At 36.7% G+C, this 22,378-nt stretch overlaps 1 protein-coding gene across 3 annotated transcripts in view; it reads left to right on the forward strand.

The window, feature by feature from the left end:
* RNF125 (ring finger protein 125) overlaps window positions 1–13,674 on the forward strand; it is a 41,034-nt gene extending 27,360 nt beyond the window's left edge. The window contains exons 5-7 of one of the 3 annotated variants that reach the window (XR_013758872.1): window positions 3,546–3,653; window positions 6,629–10,201; window positions 10,270–13,674. Coding sequence is in view for 1 of the 3 variants with exons in the window: in XM_079109344.1 (XP_078965470.1) it covers window positions 3,546–3,653; window positions 6,629–6,715 (195 nt within the window). In the remaining 2 variants the exon portion in view is untranslated. Of the gene's footprint in view, window positions 1–3,545; window positions 3,654–6,628 lie in introns of all 3 variants that reach the window. The other 2 variants (XR_013758873.1, XM_079109344.1) reach the window with 2 other exon arrangements.
* The last annotated feature ends 8,704 nt before the right edge of the window (window positions 13,675–22,378 follow it).

A 22,378-nucleotide genomic window follows, 5' to 3' on the forward strand; every position in this document is an offset into this window, starting at 1 on the left:
CCCAATCCTCAAAGCTGGACATCAAACCCAGGGTCTCATACTAGTGCTCTACCACAGAACTACACTGCCAGCCCCCAAATTTGCATTTCTAATAAGTTCTCTCAGGTGATTCAGATGCTGAAGATTGAGGACCTCATCTTGAGAATCATTTTTTTCTTTAAAACATTGAAGAAAAGGCAAGCTAGACATAGGACTGTATTTTTCATTTGATTATTGTTGTTGTTGACCTGTGTTGGATGTTCTATAACCTAGAGACTTGGAGAATAAAAATCCTTCCAAAAGACTCTTCTCATCTGATTTAAAGTGGAAAGAAACATCTGTTTCCAACCATATTGACAGTGGTCTTTGTTTTAATCCTCTGGCATTCTATATCAGGAGATCTATCCCCTTTTCTTAGCAAGGAAATCACTTTGGGTCTTCAGTTTAATCATCTGTAAAACAAAGTAGAGAACATCACCCAGTGGTGTTGGTTATCTTTGGCATTTTAGTTTCACAAGAACAATTTATGAAGATTTATTACAGGCAAAGGGACAATTTGTAATCAATGGTCTCAGAAAATTTAAACCCCAGGATTAAGGGAGGTCAACTGAAGGCATCAGTAGGAGAGTATTGCCATTACTTACACTGGCCCTGTCCTTTATGGGTTCCTGCTTTTTCCACATCCCTTCCTCTGTGATGGTTTCCCCACTGGCCTGGTTAGGTCATTCTTCAAGACTCACCTCTGTAACCAACAGCTTTGCTGAGCCTATCCAGACTTCCTGGGCAAAATCAATGATTCCCTTTTCAGGTCCTATATCCAAGGTCTTGAGTCATTGTCTATTCATATCTTGAACATAGAACTTGCTGTGCTATGTTGAAAATATCTGCTTAAGCAATGGGCAACCTTTTATTACTTGTGCTAAGGACTGAACTTCATAATATTACATGATGTATTGTTTTAAATCTGTCAGTAGCCCTGGAGCACAGGAACAATTCTTATTTTGCAGATTAAAATGAATTATTTACATAAGGACATTTCAGTGGGAAGTTAAGATGAAATTAGAAACTATCTTCTGGCTACTGGGAATAAGGGACATAGGACAAATGTAAGTTTCTTTCTGCAGAAAGCCCCAACTCTTTGAGGATAGGGATCAAATAGAAGTAAATGTATGACAATTGTTGAATTTCTACTACAGATATGGCTCATTAAGGACATCGTCTCTAAATACAACAGCTACCCTGCAAGTGTGTAGTACTTTCCCCATCTCACAGAAGAGGAAATATATATGCCCAAGGTCATACATCTAGTAGGGTTTGAACCTAAAGGTGTCTAACTTCAAAAAAATATGTTATTAGCCAGGGGTGGTATAATTATAATGTACCAATTAAAAAGATAGATAGAAAAGACACCAATAGAGTAGCAGAGGGGGATCCCGAGGATGGAAAGGGAAGAACTGGGAAACGAAATGGACCAAATTATGTTATGTGCATTTATAAATATGTCACAATGAACCTCACTACCATGTATAGTTATTATGCACTAATAAAAACAAAAGAGTCAGGCTGAGGATATAGCTCAGTTGATAGAGTTCTTATCTCATAAGCACAAGGCCCTGAGTTCAATCCCCAGCACTGCAAAAATAGAGCCATTTGTATTAGCCACTAGGGAAATGCCAATTAAAACCATAGTGAAACACCACTATGCACCTATCAAAATGGCTAAAAAATTTTGACAACATCAAATACTGGTGTGAATGAGGAAAAGCTGAGTAATTCACACTTTGCTTCTGGAATGTAAAATGGTACAGTCACTCTGAAAAACAGTTTGGCAGGATTTTTTTTTTTTATAAAGTTAAACATACCTACTGTATGACCAAGAAATCAAACTTCTAGAAATTTATTCTAGAGAAATGAAAACTTATTTTTATACAGACATCTATACACAAATATCCATTCCTTTTTAACTGGTAACAACCCCAAATCAGAAACAATTCAGATATCCTCCAAAAGGTAAGTGGATGAACAAATTTGGGTGGCCGTACCATAGATGATTATTTAGAAATGACAAGGTAGGAACAACTTACATGGCCCTCATGGTCATTGTGGTCAGTGGAAAAAAATCTATCTCAGTGAAATACTGTCTAGTTCTATTCATAGAGGATTCTCAAAATGATAAGATTATAAAGGTAGCGAACAGATCAATAGGTGCCAGGGGTTATGGAGGGAGGAAGAAGTGAAAGGAGAGCAGCACAGTGCAGTTCCTTTATAGTGGCAGGAAAATTCTGTGTTTTGATAGTATCACTTGTTATACAAATCTCTGCATGTGATACAATTTCAAAAAACTGCACACATACATTTAAAAATTGAATATGTGAGCCGGGCGCGGTGGCGCACACCTGTAATCCCAGCAGCTCAGGAGGCTGAGACAGGAGGATCACAAGTTCAAAGCCAGCCTCAGCAATGGTGAGGTGCTAAGCAACTCAGTGAGACCCTGTTTCTAAATAAAACACAAAATAGTGCTAGGGATGTGACTCAGTGGTAAAGTGCCCCTGAGTTCAATCCCCAGTACAAAAAAAAAAAAAAAAAAAATTGAATTTATGCAAAACAGGTAAAATGTAAGGTCTGATCAGTGTAACTCTACAACATGTACAACCACAAGAATGGGGAACTATACTCCATGCATGTATAATATGTCAAAATACATTCCACTGTCATATATAACTAAAAAGAACAAAATAAAAAATTAAAAGATTAAAAAATAATGTAAGGTCTGAGCCTAGTTAATCATCAATTTTCTAGTTTCAACAATGCCCTATGCTTGTGTCAGATGTTAGTATTTGGGGAAGATGTTACTATTTGACATTTTTTAAATATGTCAAATGAAGAAAAAAAAAAAAAAAAGTTGGTACAGGGGTTTGAACCCAGGGTTACTTTACCACTGAGCTACAGCCCTAGTCTTTTTTTTTTTTTTTAAGACAGGGTTTTCCTAAGTTGCTGAGGCTGGCCTTGAACTTGTGCCTTCTCTTGCCCCAGCCTCCTGAGTACAGGCATGTACCATGGTGCCCACACAAAAATGTTTCTTTAAGAGCTTTAAATGGCTATTAAATAAAAAAAATTGATATGTATGGCCAGGCATAGTGATACACACCTATAATCCTAACAACTTGGGAGCTGAGGCAGGAGGATTGCAAGTTAAGGGCCAGCTAGATAACTTAGCAAGACGGTCTCAAAATGAAATTTAAAAAGGGCTGAGAACGTAGTATGGTTGTAGAGTACATGTATAGTACATGTGAAGACCTCGGTTCAATCCTCAGCACTGCCAAAAAAAAAAAAAAAGGTAAATATGAAACATTTTTACAATATATATGCAAATAGACAAGAAGAAATGGATGCAATTATTTGTTTAATATTGTTTTTAATAGTTATACAGTTTTACCATGCAATGTTAAGATAGGGTGAATGGAATTATAAAAGTTAAAATTCATTTTGAATAGTTACTTATTTTTTAAATTCTGAAACTATTATTTAAAATTCTTTCTTGAATTCTTGGCATCTGTTCTTTCCAGTTCTGTCCACTTTGCCGTTTAATACCCAATGAGAATCCAAGCAGCTTCGATGGCAGTTTAATAAGACACCTGCAAGTTAGTCACACTTTGTTCTATGACGATTTCATAGTAAGTATATTTTCTTACTCTTATATTTTTATGTTATGTATGTTAAACTTACCTCTTGTTTTATTTTATTTTATTTTTGAGGTGCTGGGGATTGAACCCAGGGCCTTGTGCTTGCGAGGCAAGCACTGTACCAACTGAGCTATATCCCCAGCCCTAAACTTACCTTTTAAATTCAAGTGAATAAAATGATAGAGGAAAAATGTGTTTGTATCTAAGGTGTTAAGTATTAGCATTAAGTAGGAGAGCATGAAATTCAAGTATTTTATAAACTTTACTATTGATATTAAAGTGGTTTTCTATCCTGGAAAGAATTATTTTCTTTGTGATCTAGATAATCACCCATTGTAAAGATAGTCAGATTTAACTTTTAAATTATTTTAATTTTTATTCTATTCCCTCCTTTTTACATAATTATAATTTTTATGACATTGTGGATTTACATAGCTGAGATGGTGAGAATTCTGCATCCAATTGCTTTTATAAGTACATTGAGTGTCTATAACAGATGTGATATAATCAGGCTAGTAAGACAAGTTTTTTCATTTTTATTTTAATTCAATAAAACACAAAACTATCACTTATTAAAATATATATATATTTATATATATATATATATATATATATATATTTTTTTTTTTTTTTATACTGGGAATTCAACCCAAGGGTGCTTCACCATTGACCCACATTCCCAGTCCCTTGTATTTTTCATTCTGAGACAGGGTCATACTCAGTTGCTCAACCTGGCTTTGAACTTTCCATCCTCCTGCCTCAGCCTCTTGAGTCACTGGGATTACAAGGCATGCTCCACCACATCAGTTCAAATTTTTAAACCTAAAATTTATTACAAAAAATTTTAAACATTAAAATGTAGACAGAAAAATATAATGAATCTTCATATACTCATCAGTTAGCCTCAATCAATCATGACCATCCTATTATGTTGAGTTTTTCAAGATGGAGGAACAGTTACATATAGTATGAATAGTTTTAAATATTTTTCAATATATTTCTCATCATCAGAAATGATAATAGCAAGCAAATAGTTCTACTTTGATCCATGGTTGTCATGTGCAGAGAATGCATCGTCTCCTAAGTTTCTTTCAGCAAAAAAGTGTTAATGCTATTAATATGGGGAGAAAATTCACTTCTAACCAAGTTCTGAAATAAAATACTTTTATTGTTATGGAGTCAAATTTGAATTTGCACATAACTTTCACATTTTTGATTGTTTCCTTCTTATACAATTTCAAGATAAAATTTAGTCATTGTTAAGGATTGTTGTTTGAAAATTTTCTCTAGGCTTTGTGATCTGCCCATGTAGTCATCCAGATTCTAACCTAGGTCTGAGTAATAACTCTCAGGGCCAAGCAACTTGGGAAAGATATTTGACCACGCAACTTCAGTTTGTTCATTTGCAAAGTAGAAGAGTAAAAGCACCCACTCTCAAAAGCTCTTGTGAGGATTAAATGAGAGAGTGCATAGAAAGTGATTTATTTGCACAGTTCAGGCATAGATGATAGTCAAGTTGAATATTGACAAGGAGTAAGTGGGATTACTAGGACCACTTGAAGAATTGAAGAAGGTACCTGACAGAGGTTAAATATTCTCTGCTCCATTTCTCTAATAGTCTTTACTGTTACACAAGGCCTCTGCATGGCCTGCTTCTGGTCCATGCGTTTTTGTCGATAATACAAAGAGGTTCCTGTTTATCTAAACTCTCTAAGATGTTCTAAAAGCCATGCATTTCTGGCCAGTCATGTTCAGTCCATTCTTCTCAAGATCTTTCAGAGAAAGTATGACTGGTCACTTTGAGAATACTTTCCAGGCACTCAAAACCATATTCATGGGTATGGAAGTGAACTTGAATTAATGTTATTTTAATTTTTGTTTTTTAAGCTACCATATATACTAACCTAGGCAATTTATGCATATTATTTTATTGCTTCCAGAAACTTGTTTAAAGTGAATATTGTATTTATATCCTCATTTAACTGTGAAATGTCCAAAGCTCAAAGACTAGTTGCCTAAGAGTAAGCCTGTGTTGAGACCAATCTTGTGCTCCACTGTGCTTTATGACTTTCTTTTGGATTTTGCATCTGTGATTTAAAGTGGTCTTCTGGTAGATTTCACTTCTTGTTGGTTGTTTATTTTGTTGGTTGTTTATTGTAGGAGAGGAATTGCAGAGGATAGGGCTCATAATACTTTGCTTTACTAACAGAATATGCTAATATCAAGTTTTGAATTCTATTTAACTCACAGGGAGGCAAGAAGAGACTTTTTTTTTTTTTGTGAATCCTAGGGGGAGCTATATCTACATCTATATGTCTATATATTTTCCCCCCTGCAGTGCTGATAGAACTCAGGGTCTTGCACATGCTAGGCAGGTGTTCTACCATTGAATTATGCACCCCCGCGCCCTAAGGATGTCTTAACTTACTCCATTTATGTGTTATATGTTATATGAAATATAGAAGTCTGCTCAGAATTTTTAATATTGTCTATAAAAACTATTAATTAGGTCAGATAAACTTGAAATTCCAAATCAAGATTGTTTTATCATGACAGGAAAGGAAAGGAAAGTCCAGTAAAGGAAAATAGACAATGTGCTAGCTCTAAAGCTAAAGTCCTGGGCTCAGTGACAGGCTTTGTGGAACCTTGGACAAGTCATGTAATTCAGGTTTTTAATTTCCTGCAAAATGAGGGCTTTGCATTGACCAACATAGCCCAATTTCTTTTTTCTTTAGTACAAGGATTGAACCAGGGACACTTAATCACTGAGCCACATCCCTTGCCCTTTTTATATTTTATTTAGAGACAGAGTCTCTCTAAGTTGCTGAGAGTGACTTTGAACTTGTGATCCTCCTGCCTCAGCCTCCGGATCTGCTGAGATAACAAGCATGCACCACTGCAACATCCTCCAATTTCTGATACACTGTTGATTCTGCATATTTCTAATTATTTTTTCTTTATTGTAGGACTTTAATATAATTGAGGAAGCTCTTATCCGAAGAGTCTTGGACAGGTCACTTCTTGAATATGTGAATCACTCAAACACCACATAATTCTATTAAGAGAAAGGGAAAGGGAACCATTCAATTGCAACATTTAAGATGCTGCTTGAACAATTGGAGGGAAGTTGTCAAGGTTTGACGGAGAAAAATGTATAACCGGCTATATGTTTGTCCATACTTATTGTTGTATTGCATTCAAAAAGTGTCCTCATTTTGATGATTTAAGTCTGTTTTGCCTCTTGAATTTCTCAGACATTTAACAAGAAGTAGTCTCTATCTGTCATTAATTATGGAAGAAATACTGGCTGAGTATGTAGGTAGAGGATCTCTTTGCAAATTGGATGACACCATTTGGAATGCTACATTCATAGGCAAGACAACTGATCTTTGTTCTATATAAAAAGATGAAGAGTTGAACAAAGTGTGGAATTCAATAAATATGAAATCTGTCCCAATGATTTTTCTAATCTCTAATAGAATAACATGAATAATCTTATATGGGAGTAGGAAAGGAAATTTTGAAGTCAATAAAGTCCATTTAACAGATATTATATAACAGATATAATATGATATTATAACAATAAATTTTGTGTTAATTCTTTGACTTTTTATAATGGAACACATAAGAATTATTATTTTTAAAATATTTGTGGCTTGTTTAGAAATTTCTATAATATAGACAATTTCTTAAGAATCATCAATTGATATTTATAGGATTCACATCAATCATTTTTAGTAGAAATCTTAAGGTCTTTATAATTTTAACCCTTTAAAATTATAAACTAAAACACCAATACTGAAAACCAGACATAAATTTATAGCTAATGCATTATTGTAAGAAACATTCTTTCAAAACTCTGCCAATCAACCCATTTGTCCTCTTGTATCACAATTATAACCCCATAAAAGCAGCCACTACACTGATTTCTACAATAATCACTTTCCTGCCTTTTAAATTATTTCATCACCTAGTACTTATCTCTATATTTTAATCTTATTCATATAAAATCGTGTCATTTGATTTATATTTCACAGGGACTGGAGCCATAGCTCAGCAGTAGAGTACTTTCCTAGCATGCTAGAGGCCCTGAGTTCAATCCCCAATTCTGTAAACAAACAAAAACAAAATAGATGTTTCATGCCTCTCTTTAATCTGTAGTTTCCTCCTTCCTTCCTTTTCTCTTTTTGTCTTAAAATTTTCCTGATGAAGAACCTGACTTAGAGACATTCCCACAATTTGTATTTTACTTATTGAATACCCATGACACAATTCAATAGATGCCTCCAAATATTGGCACATAGATCCAGAGATTCAATCAGACTCAAGTTTGATCTTTTTGCAAGACTTTGGGTCATGGTGTGTTCTTCCAAGGAGGACCTGTAATGTCTGGCTCTCTTGCTGTGATGCTAGCTGAAATTGGTAGTCAGTGCTTAGATCCATTAATTCACTGTGGGTTGAGATTATTCTCTCATTTCTGTTATTATTATTAGTTATAACATTTTGATAAAGAGAAATTCCCCAAATCTGCTCTTTGGTTAACCCATGATAAAGTTCAAATAGGAGGGGGAAAATAAGTAACTGGTTTTTCCCCCTTAATTTATGTTGCAGACTGGGGATGGAACCCAGGGCCTCATGTATGCTAGGCAAGTGCTACATCCTTAGCTCTATTTTTAAATCTTATTTCAAGTCAGGGTCTCACTAAGTTGTCCAGGCCGGCATCAAGTTTGCAATCCTCCTGCCTCAATTCCCAGATAGCTGGGATTAAAGGCATACTCCACCATACCTGGCCTTTTTCCCCTTTTATGTACCAATTTTCAAGATGATAAATGTGTTCATTATCTTATAGCAATCACTTTTCTAAAAAAGTATTATGGAGTAATATATTTAAACATATTTGATGGTCTTCAATGCATTATAAATGTTACTTTATTGAAGCTCCACTTGTCTAATCTTTGGCCATTGAAAGCCTCATCAAGACAGTTCTGAGACCTTTTTGACGCTTAATATGGATTCCTTGCTATCTCATATGACAAGATACTTCAGGGTGAACTTACATGTGAACTTGTGTGTTTCCTACTCCAGACTTCCAATCAATCATTTCTTCAACCATCTGGTTTCTTGCTGAGAGAAATGGTATTTCAAACCATGGACTCCTAAGGATGTTTCTTGCTACTAGATTGGTCATTGTTTCAAGGAAATAGCCAGTACTTATCTGTATGTTTTTAAAGATAAAACACTTGATGAGTTTCTTTTGCTACTTCCAAATAAAATTTGATAGTATAGGGTTTTTTCCTAACTTTTATATTTCAAGAATACTCTGTACTTTTCTACTAAAAATCTTGGTTTTTCAAGGCATGATAGAATAAACAAGGCATGATAGAATAAACCACAATTACCACTTCCTTTATTTACCTTTTACATGCATATGTGTCAGAATAACAATACTAATATAATCATAACCAATATCATGACCACAACAAAAATGTTATTTGCTCTCCCCATTTTCCCCCTACTTTTAAAATGTTGTACTATGTTAACATTGTTAGAACATTGGTATAATATGCATACTTTCTCCCTTTTATCTCCAATTTAGTCTTGGCTCTTCAAGTAATGATATATTTAACATTCGCTACTATTTTTCATTCAATGCCTCTATTTTTCCTAACTGGCTCTTTAGTGACACTTCTAGGATGTAGATTAATATTCCAATCTTGAAAGGAAGCTAAAACATAATAAAGACTAGTGGTATCAACTCCAAAGGATGAAATGTTATTTGACTTAGAGTTAACTTTTTAATTTTAACTACTTATAAGCTAACTTTTCTCCTTAGACATAAATATAATCACAATCATGGTGCCCCAAATTTTCTATAGCAAGTTACCCCTAACTCACTAAAAGTGTTGTTATTATTTTTCCAGCCAGTATGAGGTAATCGGGAAGATGTAAAGCTAAATGAAATCTGTAGGACCTCATGTCGTCATTTTACTTTTCATTTTTTTGGTGGTGCTTGGGGTCAAACCCAGGGCCTCATGCACTCTGGTCACATGCTCTGACACTGAGCTGCATCCCCAGCCATATCCTGCATTTTCGATAATGATTTCAAACTTTCTTTCACAGATGCTAGCAAGTAACAACAGATATTTAGTTTCACAAGCTCTCTTCCTCTAATTTGGATGGATCATACAATAAAGCAAAACCTGTTGGACAAGAACCAGAGGAGAGGAATTGTTCAGAAATAATCCTTGGACCAAAAATCTAGCCCATGAAAAGTAGAACATTATTTCTGAGCATAGTACCTAATATCCAAACAATAAATTTGTTAATTCAAAGCAGTTGAAAAGGCATATTTATATCTGTAAAACTTGATTTTAAAAACTTAGTCTTTAAAATCTGTTTTAAGCAAAGCTGTAAGTCCTCTCCCACTATTAACCTCAGTGCAATTCTGAATCCTGTCCCTGAATTCCTCTTGTGATGCTTTTGCCACCTACAGGACAGATTAGGTGCTGGCCACCTGCATTATCCTGTGTTCTGAATTAGTTTGAGTTGTAAAATGGTTAAGTACAAATATACATTGTTTCACTGTGCCCTTAGCCTTTTATAAAAGGAGTGTATCATTTATTGTTTTGAAATAACCAATATTTTAAATTGTTGACTACCAAAGTTTTACTTGCTTTCTTAAGTGCCTCAGGCTAAGCTTTTTCAAGGCTGTATAAGGGAAAAACTGATTGACATGTTATTCTTCCCAACCTAAATTCTAACCCTACAAAAGCTTATGGGGGTTTCTCATTTCTCTTTATGTTTTTTTTTCCACTCAGATTTCTAAAATGTAGGTGGAACACCTGGATTGATGATAAATCTACAGTAAAGACAGAGCTCCAGGTCAGATATTCTGAGAGATTCTGTGTCCAAAGATGATGTTTGTTTTTTGTTACTGGGTGCTAAGTGTCTTCCATTATGAGTGAACTTACTCCCGTTTTTGAATGTTTATCATGTCATAATTTGTATTCTCAAACACGGATGGTATTTTAAAAAGTACTAAGAAATTCATCTTTTATTACTCAACTGTAAAAAAAATCTGTATAATGGTCAGAATTTAAAATGTACAATTCTTTTTCTTTTGAAAATTGTATTAATATGGGAAATAAAGAATGGCAGGACCATTGTTTTCATTAAAATATCTACTGAGTCTGTTCTTAAATACTGATCTTGATAATTTTTTTAGACAAATCTAATGTGTATTTTTCTTCTTTTTTCATCTCCTCCTCCTCATTCTCCTCCTTTTTCCTTTTTTTCTGTGCTGGGGATTAAACTCAGGGCCTCATGCACACTAGGTGAGTGTTCTGCATTGAGCTTCATATGCTTTTTAAATTGTCACCATTCAGCAACATTGTTCAACGTTCTACAAGTTTACAGTTTAGCCCCTCACAAAAAAGAATTATCCTGCCCAAAATATCAAAAATGCCAAGGTTTAGAAACCCAGACTTGGCTAAGGTGAGCACCATAGAGTTACTATTGGTTCTGCTAGCCAAGGGCTTCACTGAAATTTAAGATGGAAGGGCTAGTAATCAAGCTCTGTGTGGTAGAGCACTTGCCTAGCATGCATGAGACCTTGGGCTGTGATCTAAGGACCATTCATATACACACACAAATACTACTAATACTAAGGATGCAAATATCATACTACCTGCTAAATAAATACTAAGCTTTAGGTGGCTCTAGCTGTCATGTTACTTTTGATTCATAGTACATATGAGCTCTTTAGATTTTGAGAAGTACAGGCCAGAACAGAGGTATTATTCACATAACCTCTGATAACCTTTTGTTGACATCCTAAAAGGGAGAGAATCCAGGGTCACTTGAGAAGACTTAACTTTTATTACTTAAATTATCTTTTTTTGCTGGTACTGGGAATAGAACCCCAGTCCGCCCACCGCCTGCCTTTTTTTGGTCAGGGTCTTGCTCAATTGTCTAGGCTGACCTCAGACTTGTGATCCTCCTCTCTCAGCCTCCTGAATCACTGATATTACAAGTATATGCTATTAAACTGGGCAGATTATCTTTATTGACAAAAACATTACAGAGAAACACCTGTGTCTGAGACACTTAAGGCTAAGAAATATTTGTCTCTTAGTAAAGAAACAAAATATTAAAAGAAATATTTACTATTTAAAAGAAAATAAATTTTATTACTGAAAAGTCAGCTGGTATTTTAATCCTACAGATTTCAGAGACCTTATATGGGTCATAAAGCTAATCATTGCTCCAAAGTAGACTTATACAAAGCCCAATGAAGGTGAGCTGCAGGGAAAGGTATTGAAGGTAGGTAAAATTATGCTGTGATTACAAATGATGCCTACGTTATTTCCATTTTCTTTGCTGTGACCAAAATACCCAATAACTTATTTAAAGGAGGAAAAATTTATTTTTGCTCATAGTTTCAGAGGTTCAGTTCAAGGTTGGTTGATTCCATTGCTTTGGAATCAAGGCAAAGCAGAATATGGTGGAAGGGTGTGACAGAGGAGTGCTACTCTGTTTTATGGTGGCAAGGAAAAAGAGAGTCAGGAGAAGGGCCACAGGGAAGACACAACCTTCCACGGCATGTCCCCAGTAAATGATCTCCCCCAGCCTTGCGCCACCTGGCTGCAGTTACCACCCAGTTAGTCCATTCAAACTAGGAGGGATTGGTTAGGTTATAGTGCTCACAATCAAATCATTTCATCTCTGAACATTCCTACATTTGTAGAAGCTTTGGGGGACACCTCATATCCAAGCCATAACAACCCTCAAATTTCACATTCTGCAAAAGGCTATGAGTTCTGGCTGTTCCTTCTCTAAGGCAGCCTTTCTCTTGCTTCAGAATTCCAGGCTGCTTTCATATCATGGCATTTGTGTATCACAATGTATTTCCTCAATCACCCCTCACTGCAGCACGCTGGACAGTTACTCACTATTGGGTTTGGATATGAGTTGTCCCCCAAAAGCTCCTATCCTAATGCAGGAATATTCAGAGGAAAATAATTGAATGTGAGAATTGTAACTCAATCAGTCCACTGTAGTGTGAATGGACTATCTGGGTGATAACTGTAGAGGGGGATGGCTAAAGGAGGTGGGGCACTGGGGGCTACCTAGAATATTTTGTTCCTCTCCTCTTCCTGAAAGGAGCAGTATCCTACAGCCATGCCCTTCCATTACTTACCTAGGTCCCAGAATTATGGAGTATGTGAACAAGGGACTGAACCTCTAAGACTGAGCCAAAATAAACTTCTATAAAGTTGTCCTTATCAGGTATTTTGGTCACAGCAATAAAAAGTTAACTAACACAGTTACACAGGTCATTTCTGTCCACATCTCACTTGCCAAAGAAAGTCTCAGGATCATGAATAATGTCAAGGTTTGGGAAAATGCAATCTTATGGAGAAGAGAACTGGATGAGTTATAGTAGAAATGCCAGCCATGTAGATACAGGTCAAGTAGAGTTGACAGAGATGATGCAGAGATCCACATGGGAAAAATATTTAAAATATGTGTGGAAAGGAGGGTGAAATGTTAAAATGAGACTAGAGTTTTAGAATCATGAAGTGATATTCATTTTTGCCATGTAATTTTTTATTAATTTACCCCCAAATTTGGGGTCCTTTTACTAAATGAAAGATCCATTAGTTTCTCAAACAGAAAATATTTTTTGCAAATCATTCTTATTCATTAATAAGTAATGCCAAGTGTATTCTCCATGTCTTACAAATGTAATATACTGTTTGTGTAGCTCCCTCAGAACCACTTGGGGTGCTTGTTACAGTAATAACTTTTCATTTTAGGGGCTTGCCTCAGACAGAATTAGAATTTCTAAATTCTGATGGATTCATCAGCAAGTCATCAAAAAATATTTGATTTTTTTTCATTTCCCATGATCACCATTTCTACAATTATTTTTTTGGCAGGGGGTGGTTACTGGGGATTGAACCCAGGGGTGTTTAACTGAGCCACATCACCAGTTCTTTATTTTATTAGAGATAGGTTCTCACTAAGTTGCTGAGGCTGGCTTTGCACTCGAGATCCTCCTACCTCAGCCTCCCAAATCGCTGGGATTATAGGCATGCACCACCGCTCCCAGACATTTCCACAATTCTATTTCAAGTCATTATCTTCTCTCTTGCCTGGATCCTTACAGCTATGTAATTCACTTCTGTGCATTCACTTCATGACATTATGGTCCATTTTTATACAGTAGTCCGATCTTCAATAGCATGAATTAGATTGTGCCACCTCCCCTCTCCACTGCTTAAGATGTTCCCAGGGCTTCCTGCTGTTGCTAGAATAAAATCTAATGACTTTTCCATGCCTTTCAAAAATGCTTCACGATCTGGCTCCTGTCTACCTCTCCAACTTCATCTCACTCTGCTCTTCCCACTAATCCCTATAGTTCAATCACTCTGAACTTCAGGTTTATTAAACACACCAAGATAATAGATCCTGCATCTTGGCACTTTCTTTTCCTTCTATTTTAAAAGTTCTTCCCAGGGCTGGGCATCGTGGCACATGCCTGGAATCCTAGCAATTCAGGAGGCTGAGGCAGGAGGATCACAATTTTGAAACAGAAGCAACTCAGTGAGACCCTGTCTCAAAATAAAAAATAAAAAAGTTTTGAAGATTAGTAAAATGGCTCAGTGGTTAAGGATCACATCAGTTCCTCATCAAAATAAAATAAAATAAAATAAAATAAAATAAAATAAAATAAAATAAAATATAAAAAGCTCTTCCCAGAGTTTGACATGGCTGCTTCATTTGAATTCCCAGTTCAAATTTTATCTCAGAAAGAATTTTCCTCATAACTTGAACCAAATCATTTTCCCATTTTGTCTATTGTTTTATTGTGGTTTCTTCATAACTGTTATTTTAAAATTTGAAATTAACTTACATGTTTATTTTAATTTTTATTGAGTGCCTCCCTTTTAGAATCTAATTTCTTTGTAGGTATGCACCACAAAACTCCATAATATTTACAAACATGGCACAAGGAAGGCACTTAATAAATATTTCAGCTACCTGATCTGTAATGAGAGGTGTTTTTTATCCTCTTCTTTATCCTAAGGATTGAATGCAGGGCCTCATGCATGCTAACGTGCACTATACTACTGAGTTGTACTCCAAACTCCAAGAGTTTTCATTTAATTAAATTTATTTTTTTCCAGGTACAGTGGTGCACAACCTATAATTCCAGACTTGGGAGGGTGAGACAGGAGGATCACAAATTCCAGGCCAGCTGGGGAATTTAGTGAGACCCTGTCTCAAAAAGGGCAGGGCATGTAGTTCAGGAGTAAAGCACCTCTGGGTTCAATCTTTAGTACTGCAAAAAATGAATAAATATTTTTAGACAATGAATAAAAACATAAAAATTGTACTTACTTATGGGGTACCATAAGTAAGTATGGTTCTTGCATACATTGCATATTTATCCCTTCAAACATTTATCATTTATTATGAAAATATTCAAAATCCTTTCTCCTAGCTTTTTAAAATATGCATTACATTATCATTATCTACAGTTATCCTATTGTGCAATAGCACATCAGAACTTTTTATTCCTAAATATAACTTTGCACCATTGATCAATGTCTCCCCAACCTTCCCTCCTCTATCATGAATTATTGGTGACATAAACGCATAATGCACCAGGTGCAATGGTGCACATTAGTGATCCGGGGACTAGGGAGGCTGAGGTGGGAAATCACAAGTTTGAGGCCAGTCTCAGCAACTGTCTCAAAGTAAAATAAAAAGGGCTGGGTTTGTAGCTTAGGGTTAAAACACATCTGGCTTCAATTTCCAGTAGCAGAAAAGGTATCAACAACAACACCAAAAAAATACTTTTATTATATAAAGGTCATAAAAGTGATTAAAAATTTTAAAACCTCAAATTAAGTATTCCTGCTTAATTTGTCCTTCTCCCCCTTCCCCTTCCTCCCCCTTCGCTGCTATTGCCGCCGCCGCCTCCTCCTCCTTCTCCTCCTCCCCCTCCTCCTCCTCTTCCTCCTTCTGTACCAGGTAACTAAGTCTCCCCTGCTTTTTATTTTAATTTGAGATAGGGGCTTATTAAATTGCCCAGGCTGGTTCCAATTTGTGATCCTCTTGCATCAGCCTCCCAAATAGTTGGAATTACAGGTGTGGGTCTCCACACCTGACCTAGCTGAATTTCTTTATGAAACAAAGTAGAAGTATAAGTTAGTAAGAATACCTCAGTGGATAAATAAGCAATGAACTTAAAGACATGGTTAACAATGGAGAAACAGCTGGTCAAAGCCACATGCATAAAACATCCAATTGCCAGTAATCAGATATTAACTTGAACACTATATGATGTACTGTTTTTCTCTTTTAAGATTTGTGGACAAAATGCATCCTACTGTCATATTTAATTAATTAAAACAAATTAAAAAAGAAAAAACTTGTGGATCAGAGATGGCAGCATAGCTCAGAGGTAGAGTGCTTGCCTAGCATGTGTGAAGCCCTGGATTCAATCTCCAATTCTGTGAATTCTGTGCAGTGGTGCATGCCTGTAATCCCAGGATTTGGGAGGCTGAGGCAGAATTGTGAGTTCCAGCCTCAGCAACTTAGTGAGGTGCTAAGCAACTCAGTGAGACCCTGTCTCTAAATAATATACAAAAAGGGCTGGGGGATGTGGGTCAGTGGTTAAGCACCCCTGGGTTCAATCCCTGGTACCAAAAAAAAAAAAAAAAAGTGTGTGTTAAAAAAGAAGAAGACTTGGAGATGACTAATTGTGTCGTCTTATGGTGAGGAAAGAGGGATAGAGAGAAAAAGGAAGAGAGAAGTTGTATGAAACCTATTCATATAGGGCACTAATCCCATCATGAAGGTCTCACTCTTATGAATTCATCTAATTCACCAAAAGGCTCAATCTCCAATACCATTACATCGTGGGTTAGGGCTTCTTCATTGAATTTTGCTTTGTGCATTGGGGGGGGGGGGGGCGGCTGGTTTTGTTTGTTTGTTTGTTTATCAGTGATTGGACCTAGGGGCACTAAACCAGTGAGCCATATACCCACCCACTGTACCGCTTAAATTTTATATTTTATTTAGAGACATGGTCTGGCTGAGTTATGTAGGGTCTTGCTAAGTTGCTGAGGCTGGCTTTGAACTCTTGATCCTCCTGCCTCAGCCTCCCTAGCTGCTGGGATTACAGGTGTACACCACCATGCCTGACTTGTTTTTGCTTTTAAAAGTGCTGGGGATCCAACCCAGGGCCTCACACATGCCAGGCAATCTCTTGAACCCTGAGCTACACCCGAGCCCCAGCACATGAAATCTGAAAGATGCAAACATTCAGTTCATAACTCTGTATTTATCAAATGACTGAATCAGAGCAAATGGATCAGAATTCACATATTACATTCTTAGTCTATTTTCTCAGCACTAAAGTCTGTATGGGAACAACATTATAATAAAGAGAGCAGCATAAGCTGGGTATGGTGGTCCATGTCTATAATTCCAATGACTCAGGAGGCTGAGGTAGGAGGATTGCATGTTCAAAGTCAACCGAAGCAACTTAGCAAGGCCTTCAGCCATTTAGCAAGACTCTGTCTCAAAAACTAAAAAGGATGGGCTGGGGATATAGCTCAGTTGGTAGAGTGTCTGCCTCACAAGCACTAAGGCCTCTGGGTTCAATCCCCAGCACCGAAAAAAAAAAAAAAAAAAAAAAAAGGACTGGGAATGTGGTTCAGTGATTAAGCCCCTCTGGGTTCAATCCCTAGTACCACCCCTCACCCCAAGAAAAAAAGAGCAGCTTAATGTCTCAGTTTGCTCATTACTGCTATCCCAGAACTTGGAACAGTGTCATGTATCTCAATAGGCACAAGATAAATATCTGACAAGTAATTAGTGAACAAATTGTAGTTTCATAAGCTTAGACAAAATGTTCTTAATAAAAAATGTCTTCAAGCCAGATGTGTCTCTTCTCTTTAGAGACCTGCCAAATGAGCTGTTTTAATCAGCTATTTCGTTGCTATGACTGAATGATCTGACCAGAACAATTTTAAAGGAGGAAAAGTTTATTAAAGGGCTCACTGTTTCAGAGGTCTTAGTTCATAGAAGGTCGGCTCCATTCCTTGGGGCTTGAGGTAAGGCTGAACATCATGGCAGAGTGTGTGGCACAGGGAAGGAGCTCACAAATCAGGAAGAGACAGACTACTTCAGACTACTTTGTATTTACCCTCCCGATACAAAATATATATCCCGTGGCCACACCCCCAATGAACTACTTCCTCCAGCCACACCCCACCTGCCTCCAGTTACCACTCAGTTAATCCCATCAGGGATTAAATTAATTAGGTCAAGACTCTCACAACCCAATCATTTCTCCTCTGAACCTTCTTGCATTCTCACACATGAGCTTTTGGGGAACAGCTCACATCCAAACCATAGCATGAACGAAACTACTGGACCACTTCGCTCCTAGACCAAAGTTCTGAAGTAGAGATTCAGTCCAGTGGTGCAGCTTTCATGGAAGAAGCAGTATTTCTTTAGTGTTCATTCAGTAATATTGTTACCAAACCAGGATCATTTTGCCAGCTGCATAGTAGCCAGTCAGTTTTGACAAAGAGATAAGGGATTATCCATGTGTCAACCAAAATATGTGGATAGAAGTTCTGGTCTCAAATCCACCCCTTGAGGATAAGGTTTAAGGGTATGTATGAGATAAGGAAGTAGGGCTATCTAAGGTGACCATGGTAAAGGAAAAGTGTTATGGTTTGGATGAGATGTCCCCCCAAAATCTCATGTGGTAGTGCTGGAATATTCAGAGGTGAAACAATTAGATTATATGAGTTGTAATCTAATCAGTGGATTAATCCATTCAAGGGATTAGTTTAAATGGATGACTGGGTGGTAACTGTAGGCAGGACGGCATGGCTGAAAGAAGTAAGTCATTCAGGGCATACTGTGGGGATTATATTTTGCCTGTGGTTCATTCTTTCTGCCCCCCTCTTCCCACTCTCTCTCTTCTTCTTCCTGGCTGCCATGAACTGACAGCTTTCTTGCACTATGCTCTTCTGCCACTATTTCTGCCTCATCTTGGGTCCAGAGCAATGGAATCACTGACCATAGACTAAAACCTCTAAAACCAAAAACCCAAAATAAATTTTCCTCCTTAAATTGTCCTTGTCACATATTTTGGTCATAGTGACAAAAAGCTAACACACACAGGAAGCAAAGAAATTGGTGGTCTGTGCATGCATAATCAAACTTCATTGCTCTTCATAGGACTCCTGTTCAGAGAATGGTAGCATTAGCCTGGTCTGAGAGTGGAATTTTCAGTCTTCTGATGTTGAGAGATCACTCATCACATACCTTCACAGGTCCAAATGAATGGTTGATGGTTTCATGTGGGTTGAGATAGACTTTTGTAGGCTTCAAGGTACTGAAAAATGTCTCAGGTAATTGTTACCTTCATGACTCATATGTCAGAGGTGTTATCTATAGCAAAGGTATGAGTATGTGACCTCTTAATATTGGTGGCAAAAGAAAGTAACTAAAAATAAATGAAGATGGAGGGTTTATTCAGATTTTCCCTTGGCTTCAATATTGGAGATATGGTGCTAATTTCAAAGGACAACTGTATGTTATACATTATAATTTCTGCATTTAATTTGCTCTAGATTATATAGCATAGCCGGCTGCTAAATCATCCTAGATAACCAAATAAAATTGGCTAACCCAGCATAGCCGGCTGCTAAATCATCCTAGATAACCAAATAAAATTGGCTAGCCCAGGTAATCAGGTAAAATGAAGAAATTGTTTAATTCTTTATATCCAGTATGTTTGGATATACTCCTAAGCATATTTAACTTTGTCCCTTTGAAACACATATAAACACATTATATATAAACCTATAATATATATATATATATATATATATATATATATCCATATATATATATGGGGGATACTAGAGATTGAACCTGGGGCATTTTATCACTAAGCTATAACCTTTTTATTTATTTAAAAAAATTTTAAGATGGAGATGGGCATAACGTTAATCAGGTGTTGAGGATCAAACTCAGTGCCTCACATGTGCTAGGCAAGCACTCTACCACTGAGCCACAATCTTGGCCCCATCTTTTTATTTTTTATTTTGAGGGAGTTTCACTAAGTTGTTAGGGGTCTTGCTGAGTTGCTGAGGCTGGCATGGAACTTGTAATTCTCCTACTTCAGCCTCCCAAATTGCTGCAATTATAAGCAGGTGCCACTGTTTTTGTCAAAACTTTTTTTTTTTTTTTTCAGTGCTGGGGATTAAACCCAGGGCCTTAGTGCTTATAAGGCAAGCATTCTACCAACTGAGCTATATTCCCAGTCCCAGAATATTCTTAGTAATGTGTGTAAGAAGGTTAAAGTCTTATATGCAGTGATATTGTCTTTTGAGAGTATTTCAAAGGTGAGTTCTCCAGAAAATTTGCTCTTGTGGCATGCTGGTTTTTAACTACTTTAACAAGAGAAAAAATAACTTTCTAATTAAAAAAAAATTTAATAAATTAACAAAATCTGAGAAACAGAAGGCTGAATTGTGGTTGCCAGGTCTGCAACAAGCAGAATTGTTGTCTAATGAGTATAGAGTTTCAGTTCAGCAATATGAGGAAGTCCTAGAGCCTAGGTGAATGCAAATAATACTGTGCTGTGCACTTAAAAATGGCCAAAATGGTAAATTTCATGTTATGTTTTTTAAAAACCACCATTTTTTTAAAATGACAAAAAAAATTTTTAAGCCAAATACCTTGGTATATATGTACATTTTGGTGATACCGAGTTTTGGAAATTATAATTGTCAGTGAAATTTAGGAAAGAAGAAATGTCATCTTACTGGCAAAGCTCTTGAGGTTTTTAAAATAAAGTCTTTAAATATAGAGACTGAACATCACTACTCCCTGTTTCTAGTTTTTACCCACTGGTCTCTCTTTAGAATTTTTTTTTTTTTTTTTTTTAACCACAGGTTGATTTTTTTTTTCTTTTTAAAATATAAGCACATTATAATTATACATAATGGTGGGATTCATTGTTACATATTCACACATGCACACAATATAATAATATAAGGTAGCCAATACCATTCCTCAGTATTTCTCTTTTCCATTTCTTTAGACTTTCTTATAAAGCTTAAAGCACACAGCCTTGTTTGCTTTCTTTCCTCTTCCATTTGCTGAGTTTGTGCTGTCTTTGGGTATTTATTGGTTTAAGCCCCCATTCAGGGTAGTATTGCCTCCATTTTAACTTAAGCGCATCTTTCAGGCCTCTCACCAAGTCACGTCCTCAGGTACTGGGAGTTAGGGTTTTGCCGTATGAACTGACAGGTGGGGCAAATATTCAGCCTACAATCTCTATTTTTTGTGGAGGCAGGGATCAAACCTGGGGCCTCATACGAGCTAGGTAAGCACTATATCACTGAGCTACACCCCCAGCCCTATTTTTGAATTATTTTATCATATTGTTTTATTTTGAGATGGGGTCTGGCTATGTTGCCCAAACTAACCTTAATCTCCTGTGCTCCAGTGACCCTCCTGCCTCAGCCTCCTGAGTAGCTGGGATTAGATGCACAACACTACACCTGGCTAAAATTCTTTGTATTTTCTTTGTTCAAATTATTCCATGATTTCTCTCTCCTGATTAGGCCCAGACTGATAAATCAGTTTGTGTAGCTTTTTTTCCTGATTACTTTAAATAAAATGCAATAAGAAATTTACACTCTCCCACTGAGATTTTCCTGGAAGTGAGTAGAGAATGCTGAGGTCCAGGTCAAGAAAGTAATTATTTGTTGGACTGAAGGACCGAAGTCAGTTTTTTGATTTACTTCCCTTTCTGTTTTATAAGTTAGAAATGCTGACCAGGAAAGTATGAGAGCCTGGCATCTAGAAGAGGAAGGAATGAATGCAATGGAGGGTTTGGGGAATCCCAATTCTCCGAGCCATTCCAGTGTGACTCACATTGGCTTTTCAAGTATAGTGGACTAGAACCAGTTTGAGGGCAATGGTGATATTTTAGAGGTAAGCGATGAAGAGCTCTCTGCCAGCCCTGTCGGCTTTCTTCATCTACGCTTTCCTAAGATAAAGTTTGTCGAGCAGTGTACACTGTGCTTCCCCAGAGTAACTGCTGAAACACAGAAATGCCCTGGGTGTTTGCCAGCCTTCAATCTTCAGTTTAGTAGTCCTGCAGGCCTGACAGTTTTTGATGTTTGCTTTTGGGAAGTTCCACTAAAATTAAACTGATAGTTTTGTTTATAATAGGCCAGTGATTCATTAAAACTAATGTTTTAGTTCCTTAACCTCAGGTCCTTATTTCCAAATTCTGATACTTAAAAAAGAAAAAAGAAAAAAAAAAAAAGGATATGGAAATGCAGGGTTAGGGGTATAACTCAGTGGGAAAGCATTTGCCTAGTATGTACAAGGCCTTGGGCTTGGATCCTCAGCACTACAAAAGGGGGGAAAGAAGAGGAAAGAAAAGAGTTACAAACGAAATATACTCTTCCTGCTACAATTTACATCTGAAGTGTTCCTCAAAGACCCATGTATTAAATGCTTACTGCCCAGGTTGGCATTATTGAGAGGTGGTGGAATCTTTTAAGAAGTGGGGTCTATTGGGATAACTTCTGATCATTGGGACCCTGTCCCTTTCTTTTTCTCTCTTTTGCTTCCCAGCTGAACAAGGTGAATTGCTT

Source organism: Sciurus vulgaris (genome assembly GCF_902686455.1).
Source record: "Sciurus vulgaris genome assembly, chromosome: 13".
Lineage (NCBI taxonomy): Eukaryota > Metazoa > Chordata > Mammalia > Rodentia > Sciuridae > Sciurus > Sciurus vulgaris.